This window comes from Podarcis tiliguerta (genome assembly GCF_965153285.1).
Source record: "Podarcis tiliguerta genome assembly, chromosome: 17".
NCBI classification, from domain to species: domain Eukaryota; kingdom Metazoa; phylum Chordata; class Lepidosauria; order Squamata; family Lacertidae; genus Podarcis; species Podarcis tiliguerta.
The window spans coordinates 24,362,363-24,374,811 of NC_139550.1; the positions used below are offsets into that span (position 1 = coordinate 24,362,363).

A 12,449-nucleotide genomic window follows, 5' to 3' on the forward strand; every position below is an offset into this window, starting at 1 on the left:
GTTCTTCCCCTGAGTGGCGGATACTTCCAGTCTGGGAATCCCATCCGCAAAAAAGACAACTTGGAAGAAGTGTTTTCAACAAGAAAACTCATACTGTGGTGAGGGTACAGCTTTCCTGCCTGTGCAGTGCTTTAAACTGCGGTCTACTCCACCATGATCCTGTTTTATATTGATTCAACCCAGCCCAGGTGAAGGCAGCCCACCAGTTTCTAACTGTGGGTGTCTGTCCTATAGGAAGATGCAAGAGGCCTGAGATCTAGGGTGAGCTACAAACAAGCTTTGACAAATTAACATTAAGGAGCTACATTTAGACCACTGTCTACTCCAGCAGAGAATCATAAAACTGCCTACCAAAAACTAGCATATGAATGGATTCTGACTAAGAAGATTTGCAAAAAGGCAAGTTGCTGAACTTTCACTCCCTGGATAGCTTGACAAACTTACTAGAGACCTGAAGGGTGGCTTGACATAGAATAGAATCCCAGAGAAAATGGTAAATTAGGGGGGAAAGTTAAAACAAACAAAACACCACAGTATGGTTAACTTCACAAAGTGAAAAAATATGTGCTGCATAGATTTAGAAGGAAAAAACAATTTACTGAAGCTTTCTGGACAGTATCCAAAAGACACTGTTTTTAAAATAACCAATACTCCCGTTGTTACTCTTCTCTTCATATTCCTAAATGATTTATTAGTATTATTAAAGGGACACAGGTGGCGCTGTGGTCTAAACTACTGAGCCTCTTGGGCTTGCTGATTGGAAGGTTGGTGGTTCGAATCCACATGATGGGGTGAGCTCCCATTGCTCTGTCCTAGCTTCTGCCAACTTACAAGTTTGAAAGTACACCAGTACGAGTAGATAAATAGGCACTGGGGTGGTGGAAAGATGAGCAACGTTTCTATGCGCTTTGGCATTCATCACCATGTCCCATTGCGCCAGAAGTGGTTTAGTCATGCTGGCCACATGACCCGGAAAGCTGTTTTCAGACAAATTCTGGCTCCCTCGGCCTGAATCGAAATGACTGCCTCAGCCCACAGTCACACTGGACTTAACCATCCAGGGGTCCTTTACCTTTACTTTTTACTTAGTGTTATTATATGTCCCAATATTTATAAGATTCACTGAAGCTAAGAAATTTATGTGATGAGACAGCCCTAAAAAGCAGTCAGAACAGTTATAATAGCCATCCTCATTCAATAAAATGGCTAGGATATAGTAGAATTGGCATATCAAGCAATTCGCCAAGTGAAAAGGAAGCCTGCAGCAGCACCACAAAGGCTGCTTAGGCATGACTGCTGAGTCACCTTTCTTCCCCTGATATAGTCTTGACAAAAATCTAGATATATACCAATGTTGTACCTATGCTGGGCCCGGCACAGTTTACAAGCAGGCCAGGATCTCATGCACAAGTGTTGCTGCTATGCATGATCCATGACAAGAACCATCTCCTTCATCAAACCCCCAGTACCAACTTCAGGTTGTACATAGTGCCATTAATTACATTTTTCCAGGTTAGAACTAATAAAAAGCTCAGACAAAACACACAGAAATCCAGCTATAATATAAAAGTAAACTAAAATTCATCTCTGATTGCTCTTATTCAGGATAGATGCCTACTATATCTGGTTCCATATTTTTCATATTGCATCATTTGTCCACTTGCTCATCTGGATTGTTTTACTAAACTCGCTTTTGAATTATGCAAGCACCTCTAGCATGAGGCATTCTATTTCCTCCTGCTCTTTACAGCACAGTATCTGGGTGACAGGGGTCATATGTAGGTGGTTTATTATTACAGAGTGTAGAATTTCAATGGTACGAGCACTGACTTCCTAAATGACCTAAAATATTGCAGTCATGGTTCCCATAAGGAAATAAAATGTACAACAGAAAAGAGCCACTCTAGACTACTTTCAAAAACATAAAAGCAACAACATGACTTCAGCTTAAAACAGCTGCAGGAATCATATATAGTGACGACTTAACATGAGGCTGCTAGAGATATTCTATCTGATCTACCTTTGGGGTCTTCCCAGATAAGGGGCATTCTGTCAGCCACAAACATATCAGGTTAGAAGAGACTGTGGGAGTCATTGTGGTTAAAGTGTTGAACCAGGACCTGGGTTAAAATCCTCGTTGAGCCAGTCACAGTCTCTCAGTCACTGATTTGTTCGGAAGATAAAAATCAGGGGGGAGAAAACATGCATGCTACCCTGAACCCCTTGGAAGGAAGGTGGGATATATGTGTAATGGTAAATATAATAAAAAGAGACGAGGATACTTGGGCATGATGTCTGCAAGCTTTGTATCATGAACTGCTATCACTTATTTGCAGGCTGCAGCTCTGGAATTCTTTTCTGCGCTTCAAAGCAATTCCTGAACAGATGAATTCAGGGGGCAGCTGCCCTGGGCCAAATCAAATGAATAAATAAAAATACTTAACTAAAAGTAGAAACGGTAGGAAGCTCTTGACAGGGTTTTTTTCCCCTGAGCACTTGGGCTCAAAAGAAAATAAAACAACTGTGGCCGAGACGTTTCATTTTGAATCTGCTAAGACAGAGCCAGACAGAGGGTGATGACAGGTGGGTGTCCTGCCCGTGACACACACACACCCAACGTAAATCCTGGCTACACCCCTAGACAAGTTATGATAATGACACAAAGGGTGTTGTACACCTAATAAATAATAACGAAAGAACCTCGAGGGATAATGAGAGCTCACTTCTGAATGATTCTACGTAAATTTGCAACACAGCATCACTGCTGACCATCACATTAAAAAAAAGATGCAAGAGTTCCATTTTGTCTTTTTATTCTGCCCCCCCCCCCCAATCCTTTCGGGCGGGATTTGAATTTACCATTATTTAACTTACCATTCGATATTTATGGGTCACATTGGGGCTGGATTTCGGTTTGATGAGGCCCTAAGCAACTGAAGGTAATGGGGCCCTTTATATGCCCAGCTGTCCTTTGTCAACCACAAATTGTCGCTGGTTTTTTTTAATGTTGAATATATGCTACGTGGTAATTTATGGACCTCATACGTATCTAAAGCCATTTTCACATAACAAATATGAACCTACAACACAAAACACTGTTGCTGTATGTAGGTTTTATTTTATTTGTTTTTTATCTTATATTTTGGAAATGTACATCCAGGTTTTTTATTTATTTATTTATTTTTGGGTCTCCAAGAGAGTGGGGCCCGAAGCTCTAGCTTGTTTAGCTTTTACGTAAATCCAACACAGCAGCACCTGTTGGTCGCCAGGAGGCCAGAAAGTGAGAGGAGGAGAAAACCTTCTCTCCCCCCCCCCACCTCCATCCTTTCCCCCGCACCGACCTTTCGACCCATATCGGAAACTCGACGAACAACCCGACGCGCCTTGCTCATCCATCACCTACGGAACGGATTCACGCGTTCGGCACTGGCGTAACGGCGTTCACACGTGTGTGACACGGAACTCTCGCCCCCCTCTCCCCCTCCCCCCGCGCCCACGGCGTTACCTCTTCGCCTCCTCCTCCTCCTGCGCTCGTTCCTTCGGTTCCATTTCTGACACTCGCCATATTCCCCGCGGGGCCGAGCTCGTCTCGTGTGAAGGGCGGTGAGGCTCTCTCTCGGGTCAGGATGTGAGGGGATCCCGGAGCGCCGTGGCAGCAAGACCCTCCCTCAGCCCTTCGCTTCCAGCTTAGAGTCCGTCAGGTCGGTTGGTGACGGCGACTCTTCTCTGACTGAATCCACCTCAGGCGGCTGTTTGCCGGCGTCCTCCTACCCGCCCGGCTCGCGCCCGCTCCTCATCTGCATATCACGCCCCGCCCACCGCATTTAAAAGTCACACACGCAAAAAGTGGGGGCATGCGACGTTCTACACACACACCCCGAGCTCCGCCTCGTGTCGACTCCGCCCACTGTATTTGCATGACGGGCAGGGCCGACCTATGGAAGCGCCCGCTTGTAATCTGCATATCACGCCCCGCCCACCGCGCATTTAGAACACACAAAAAGTGGGGGCAACCGACGTTCTATCCACTACATACGCACACCGAGCGCTGCCTCGTGTCGACTCCGCCCACGATATTTGCATGACGAGCAGGAGCGACCAATGGAAGCGCCCCCTCGTCCACCTGCATTTCACGCCCCGCCCACCGTGCAAAAAAAAAAAGGAAGCGCTCCGTCTGTCTCCTGCCGGCAGCCGACGTTCTGTTTCTACACACAGTCACACATCCCAACTCCGCCCACTGTATTTGCATGACGGGCAGGTCCGACCTATAGAAACGGCCTCCGCGCTCGTTATCTGCATATCACGCCCCGCCCCCCGTGCACTTTAAAAAAAGAAGAAGGGGAAGCGCGTCGTGGGCTTCCTGCCGGCAGCCGAGTTCGAGTCCTGGGCTCAATGTCGACTCCGCCCACTTTATTTGCATGACGAGCAGGACCGGCCTGTAGAACTGCTCCTCCATTGCTTCCTATAGGCGCGCGACGAAAGCGCGGGGCAGTTTGCGCGAGTTGTGTATTCCTTTGGTGGCAGCCTCATAATGATATTAATTTGCGTCTAAATGCAAAAAAGCCTGACCGCAGAAATTACCTTATCCTTTGTTCTATGAAAGCTGCCTCCGGGTAATTATTTTCTTTTATTTGACATATTTCTAGACAGGCCTGCATTCAGGAGGTGGTTTCTAATATATCCAGTGCAAAAAAAACACACACACCAAAAACCCGACATATCAAAATGCCAAAGTAGAAAAGTAGAGTGGGGGGGGCAGGCCATTTTATTATTATTTATTTATAAAATTTGTATACCACTTTATAGCCGCAGGTCTCAGGACAGTTGTAACATAAAAGCACAAAATACATCATACAAACAAAAACAACCCAATAATGTATTTCTAGACGGGCATTGGTGGTGCCTGCCTTTTCAAATATAAAGGTAAAGGGTAAAGGGACCCCTGACCATTAGGTCCGGTTGTGACTGACTCGGGTTGTGGCGCTCATCTCGCTTTATTGGCCGAGGGAGCCGGCGTACAGCTTCCGGGTCATGTGGCCAGCATGACTAAGCCGCTTCTGGCGAACCAGAGCAGCGCACAGAAATGCCGTTTACCTTCCCACCAGAGCGGTACCTATTTATCTACTTGCACTTGGACGTGCTTTTGAACTGCTAGGTTGGCAGGAGCAGGGACCGAGCAACAGGAGCTCACCCTGTTGCGGGGATTCAAACCGCCGACCTTCTGATCGGCAAGTCCTGGGCTCTGTGGTTTAACCCACAGCGCCACCCATGTCCCTATTTCCCCCCTATTTTTATTATTATTATATATCATATTATTATATTATATTATATTATATTATATTATATTATATTATATTATTATATATTATTATAATATATATTTTCTAATATATCTAATGCAAAAAGAAAAGAAAGAACATTGACATATCAAAATACCATAAAAGAACAGTAGAGTCCGGGGTGGGGAATATTGGTAATAATTAACAATCATGGGCATAGCTGCCCCCCCCCCCAAATCAAGCAAATACTTACGGTAACTAGCTGACCAATTGCGTCCCAGATAACTTGGGACCTGCCCCCCCCCTAAATAAATCCTGGCAACGCCCATGTCAACAACCCAGCACAATAACCTTTATAATAGTTTACTTTGAGGCAATAAAACAAATATTACGCAGAGTTAATATCTGTCTTAGAAGAAAGTGACATGAGACAAGTGGCTCTTTAGAGCCCATTTGAAGGCCTGGAATAATGGTGCCATGTGTATTTCAGTTCCACATAAGTGCAATCAATGTCAAAAGAACCTGTCCGTATTGCCTGCTTGTCTTCTTGCATTCATGCAGGTTTGTACAGGTCAGGCATAGGCAAACTCAGCCCTTCAGATGTTTTGGGACTACAGTTCCCATCATTCCTGACCATTGGTCCTGTTAGCTAGGGATGATGGGAGTTGTAATCCCAAAACATCTGGAGGGCCAAGTTTGCCTATGCCTGGTGTAGATGAAGGTAGACCTTTCAATACCACGACCTCTACTGTTTAGGGCAGGCATAGGCAACCTTTGGCCCTCCATATGTTTTGGCCTACAACTCACATGAAAGCTAACAGGACCAGTGGTCAGGGATGATGGGAAATGTATTCCAAAACATCTGGAGGGGCGAAGGTTGCCTATGCCTGGTTTAGGGCTTTCTATGGTCGATACCAGCAGTTTGAATTGGGCTCAGAAACTCCGGCTTACAACCCAAATCCCATAAAATATATATATTAAGATTACAGTGCAACTCTTCTACTTAATGCCATACAAGAGACTTAATATTTACAAGAGAGACCACCAAATATCTAAAATTGTAATTTCCAATTTAGAGGAAGAACTGTGTGGTTTGAAATATTGCACTTGGGATTTTTAAATGCTAGCTGTACTGGATAGACACCCCCCTCCCCCCGCTTCTGCTCTTTATGTCCTTCAAAGTTCAAACTGATGCCAGAGCAGAACCTCTCGGGCTGTGTGGCTGTGCGGAAATCTCGGGTCTTTAAAAAAGGGATCTTCATTAAGGTTCCCTCCTCTGGGCCTTCCCTGCCTTGTTACAAGCTACACCAGACTCTCACCAGCATTCAAAACGTCCCTTGCTCTGGGTGCATTTTGCAACATGGAATTTCATTAGCGCAAGGAGTTTCTGAGCTCTGGGCGCAGTCCTGTGCCTAAGATTTCAGATTAAAACTGCAGAGTGGAAGGAAAGGAGGACCTTTTTCTGCCTTCCCACATCCAGCTACTCTCTGGAGACCCTCTTAAGAATATTAGAATATTAAGAATATTAGGGGGGGTGGGCAGGGGAAGAACTAGACCATGGGTAGGCAAACTCAGTGGCGTAGCGCGGGTTGTCAGCACCCGGGGCAAGGCAAGTAATTTGCGCCCCCCCCTCGCTGCACTGTCCCTCCCCCAGATAGTCCCTTGCTCTCTCTCTCCGCACCCGACCGCACGCCTGGCACCCTCCCCTCCACAGTGGGCGGCGACCCGGCGGCTCGGATTGGATTCGCACAGCCAGCACTGCAGTGAGAGAGAGTGAGTGAGCCAGGTAGGGGCAGAGAGCTGCGAGTGCGAGCATGCCCCCCCCCCGATGTTGCGCCCGGTGCGGCCGGCCCCCCCTGCACCCCCCACGCTACGCCACTGGGCAAACTAAGGACCGGGAGCCGGATCCAGCCCAATTGCCTTCTAAATCCAGCCTGCAAACAGTCTGGGAATCAGCATGTTTTTACATGAGTAGAATGTGCCCTGCCCTTTTATTTAAAATGCATCTCTGGGTTATTTGTGGGGCATACGAATTCATTCATTCACCCCCCCCCCCAAAAAAAAAAGGTCTGAGGGATAGTGGGCCGGCCCCCTGCTGAAAACATTTGCTGACCCCTGGCCTAGACCGTGTGAAAAACGAACATAATATTTTAGCTGCAGTTCATTCAGTTCCAGCTTTGTATTCTTGTTATATATATTAAAAAAGTGCACCTAGACATTCCGTTGTTGCACCCATAAACCTAGGTTTAAGTTGCCATTTAGCTCCTAGCTTTCATATCTTGGTTTCTAGCACTCACATAATACAGCTTGAACCCCTTGGATCTGCTGCTATGAAAGAGATAGGTGTTGCGGTTGAAGTGATAAGTTCATAAGATCAAGAATAAGCAGCACAGAAAAGGCAGCACAAATAAAATTCACCCTCATCTCTTGTGGGTAGCACAGCCTTCCACTTCCCCTCTCTCCTCCTCTCTTCTAGAGAATCATCTGCCACGGATGCTTTAGCTGAGATTCCTGCATTGCAGGGGTTGGACTAGATGACCCCAACTCCACAATTCTATGATTCAGGTCCAAGCTTACATCAGCTACTTAACTCTATATTGTGCAAGGCTGATTTATCCCACGTTTTAAGCTCTTTTTACACACCCCACTGTTTCCTAATTCCCAACAGCTGAAGGAATTGTGTGTAAGATTCCCAGGCAACCTTCCCACTTCTCATAAAAGGACCAGGCTTGCTTAACAGCAATAGTTTACTTTGCAAACTTTCAGGCTGCAGTCCAACACCTGTGTTGTTTCAGGTGAGGGATGGACTCAGTAAGGAATTATGGGAAAGCTTTCTCCTATTTCTTGCCCAGTTCGCCATTCACCCAGGTGTTAAAAATAAATTAAAAATGTGAGCGGTGCAGTCTTAGACTTCTAAGAGCCGACTTCAGTATCCACGGCTAGCAAAATCCTCCAGAAAAAGACCTCCCCACTCCTTAAAAAGGTAAAGGGACCCCTGACCATTAGGTCCAGTCATGGCCGACTCTGGGGTTGCGGTGCTCATCTCACTTTATTGGCCGAGGGAGCCGGTGTACAGCTTTCGGGCCATGTGGCCAGCATGACTAAGCCGCTTCTGGCGAACCAGAGCAGTGCATGGAAACGCCGTTTACCTTCCCGCTGGAGTAGTATTTATCTACTTGCACTTTGACGTGCTTTTGAACTGCTAGGTTGGCAGGAGTCACCATTCCTTACTACAATGTAATTTCATGTTCAGTTTCTGTCAATCTCACACCTTCAATTTCAACTGCAATTGTTAGGCAGATCTAGCCTTTGTTTGCATTGTTTTTCAGTCACCCTCCCTAGTGATGTTTCCGGGAACCACACCCCAGATGATTGCAGCAGGCTCAAAGATGTGATGTATGCCCTACTTTTATTATGGGATATATTACCTGCGTGTTTCTATGCCTTCTAATTAGTTTCCAGCAACTGCATAACTAATTTCAGACATGGGGTATTTTCCCCCCGCCCCCTGCCCAATGTTTTGACATTAACACTCAGTGCCAGATTTACGTTTAAGCTAAACAAGCTATAGTTTAGGGCCCCCCCAAAAAAATTAAAGGGGAAAAAACACCTGGATGTACATTGCCAAAATATGAGATAAAAAACAAATAAAATAAAACCTACATACAGCAACAGTGTATTGTGTTGTGTAGGCTCCTATGATGTAAGTCATGGTGATGTAAGTAATGCTAGCCTGCTCCCTAACATATCACTGGTTTGCTCATTTCTATATACAGTGGTACCTTGCTTCTCAAACTTAATCTGTTCTGGATATGGTACCTCGGGTTAAGTACTTAATTCGTTCCGGAGGTCCGTTCTTAACCTTAAACTGTTCTTAACCTGAAGCACCACTTTAGCTAATGGGGCCTCCTGCTGCTGCCGCACCGCGGGAGCACGATTTCTGTTCTCATCCTGAAGCAAAGTTCTTAACCTGAAGCACTATTTCTGGGTTAGCGGAGTCTGTAACCTGAAGCGTATCTAACCTAAAGTGTATGTAACCCGAGGTACCACTGTACTTCTTCTTAATTTTATTTCACTATTAATATACTTCTTCTTAATTGTATTTCAGTTCAAGAATTACCGTATTTTTTTGCTCACTTTTCCCTCCTAAAAAGTAAGGGGAAATGTGTGTGCGTCTTATGGAGCGAATGCAGGCTGCGCAGCTATCCCAGAAGCCTGAACAGCAAGAGGGATTGCTGCTTTTGCTGCGCAGCGATCCCTCTTGCTGTTCTGGCTTCTGGGATTCAGATTTTTTTTTTTCTTGTTTTCCTCCTCCAAAAACTAGGTGCGTCTTGTGGTCTGATGCGTCTTATAGAGCGAAAAATACGGTACTTTGATAAAATACGTATCTTGTTATGTGCAAATGGCTTTAGATACCTATGAGGTCCATAATTTACCATATAGCATATTTCCAACACAAAAAACAGTGACAATTTGTTGTTGACAAAGGATAGCTGGACATATAAAGGACCCCATTACCTTCAGTAGCTTAGGGCCTCATCAAACCTAAATCTGGCCCTGTTACCACTACTCAGAATCTGAACTTGGCAGCTCCATCAACGACTACACATGAGGTAGAGATGCTAGGCATTTCATCAGGTTGGCCTTTTTTGCACATAATGCTAAACCATGGTTAAACCATAATGCTAAACCATGGTTTATTAAACCATAGTTCCATTGGTAGCCTGAGCCCTGTCCTGGAAACGATGCCTTATGAGGAACGGCTAAGGGAGCTGGGCATGTTTAGCCTGGAGAAGAGGAGGTTAAGGGGTGATATGATAGCCATGTTCAAATATATAAAAGGATGTTACATAGAGGAGGGAGAAAGGTTGCTTTCTGCTGCTCCAGAGAAGAGGACACGGAGCAATGGATCCAAACTACAAGAAAGAAGATTCCACCTAAACATTAGGAAGAACTTCCTGACAGTAAGAGCTGTTCGACAGTGGAATTTGCTGCCAAGGAGTGTGGTGGAGTCTCCTTCTTTGGAGGTCTTTAAGCAGAGGTTTGACAACCATATGTCAGGAGTGCTCTGATGGTGTTTCCTGCTTGGCAGGGGGTTGGACTCGATGGCCCTTGTGGTCTCTTCCAACTCTATGATTCTATGATAGTTCATTTATTGCCACCAAACCACAACCTGAAGCCATGGTTTGTTGGTTGCTCACAGAACTTGGTTTAACTATAGCTTGGCATGATTTGTGACTCTTGTCGCTCTTTGTGAACAATGGTTTTCTTTGTCCCCCTGCCCCAGGTACAGGCAAAGCTAAAGGCAGGAGCTGCTTAGAAAACAAGGCCAAGCTTTAGAGAAACAAGCCTTGTGCTTTCAATAATCTGTGGGACAACTTATGTTTAACTTGTGATTTAATAAACAAACCCTAGCCTGTGGTTACATATACATGAGTCTTCCTTCATTGGAGTGATTTTTATATTCTATGAAATCAATGGAATTTTGAGTCTGGGAGGGTTGCCATATTTCAAAATCTGGAAAGAAAAGTTGCTGAGCTTTTTTTATTTTGGGGGGAAATCGGCAAAAGCAACACTTCCGACATGGATACAACTACTGGATTTTCCCGGACCTTTTGCCTATTCGCACCCGGACACTGCTTGCGGGTGCAGTATTCCGTGTATGTCCAGGAAATTCCAGACATATGGCAACCCTAGAATCTCTCTGCCTTTCCTTTCCTCACACCCTTTTCTTTCTTTTCTGCCTTGGTTATTGAGCAAACCAAATTATGCCAGCCTTTAATGACTTGTAACATCATTGACTGCTTTTGTTCTTTACGAACTAATTAAATTGGTCTTGGTCAAGGTTGCCTGTCCTTTGCACAAGCAAGTTCTTCAGATCTTCTTCAGAAGACTTGCCAGCTCTTTAATCCTTTTCACGAGTGAGTAAACCATCTTTGGAAATGCTGTTGGCTTGCCACACCTAGGCATTTAATGTGCTTGTTTCTCCAGAGCTGATGAGCTTCCTGAAGTTTTTGCATCGCCTAGTGCAGGGCACCATGTTTGCCCAAGAGGACAGCTGCAGCTACATCATTTTTAAATATATATATATTAACAGCACAATCCCAAATCCAAATAAGCAAGCAAAGAAATGAGACTGATCAGTAGAGAATTCTGAGAACACCCTACACAGTGAAGCAGTGTGAAATAAATACGAAGTGGTATTAGGAACAAAAAACTCAATTGCTCATACCTGTAAACATGCTTAACAAAAAAAAGTGAACAAAAATATTCCATTTAATTTAGTTTTCAGATTTCAAGAGCAAAGGAAGAAGCTCTTATGTTCTGATTTGGTTAAAAAGGATACACCTTTGATGGGATGTGGGTGGCACTGTGGGTTAAACCACAGAGCCTAGGATTTGCCGATCAGAAGGTCGGCAGTTCGAATCCCTGCGACGGGGTGAGCTCCTGTTGCTCGGTCCCAGCTCCTGCCAACTTAGCAGTTCGAAAGCACATCGAAGTGCAAGTAGATAAATAGGTACCGCTCCGGCAGGAAGGTAAACGGCATTTCTGTGCGCAGCTCTGGTTCGCCAGAAGCGGCTTAGTCATGCTGGCCACATGACCCGGAAGCTGTATGACTCCCTTGGCCAATAAAGCGAGATGAGCGCCGCAACCCCAGAGTCGTCCATGACTGGACCTAACGGTCAGGAGTCCCTTTACCTTTACCCCTTTGACGCACAGAATGAAACAACTGTTTCCTCAAAGTTTGATTCATGGATTAATGGATGCTTGTGTTTTCCAATTATTATTTATAAAATATTTCTACCCGGCTCTCATAGCCCTAGGGTAATCAGGACGGCTTATATGGATATAAAACAGAAAACAAATTAGAATAAAACAAACAATGACAAGCTCCCCACCTCCTGGAAAAAAACACCCAGCCTCCCCTAGTTCAAAACCGAAAATGTGCGCACTGGAATCTGGGTGCGCCTTTACGCTTACACTAAAACACATTTCTAATTTCCTTATGGCAGGAATGCGATCTCGAGGAGCTGGCTGCCTTAGCAATTCACTGCAAAAGCAAGCGAGAGTCGTGCAAAAGCAGCCAACATCCGTGCATGCATTTTTTTTATTTTTCGGAGGCGCAGGAAGAATCAGAAACTACAAATCCCATAAGCCACCGCGCTGTTG

At 45.2% G+C, this 12,449-nt stretch overlaps 1 protein-coding gene across 4 annotated transcripts in view; it reads right to left on the reverse strand.

Moving 5' to 3' along the window:
* TTC39B (tetratricopeptide repeat domain 39B) overlaps window positions 1–3,904 on the reverse strand; it is a 56,364-nt gene extending 52,460 nt beyond the window's left edge. For 3 of the 4 annotated variants that reach the window (XR_014506297.1, XR_014506298.1, XM_083420069.1), the window contains exon 1: window positions 3,506–3,904. Coding sequence is in view for 2 of the 4 variants with exons in the window: in XM_083420069.1 (XP_083276195.1) it covers window positions 3,506–3,565 (60 nt within the window). In the remaining 2 variants the exon portion in view is untranslated. The remainder of the gene's footprint in view (window positions 1–3,505) is intronic. The other variant, XM_083420070.1, reaches the window with a different exon arrangement.
* Window positions 3,905–12,449: the final 8,545 nt, after the last annotated feature.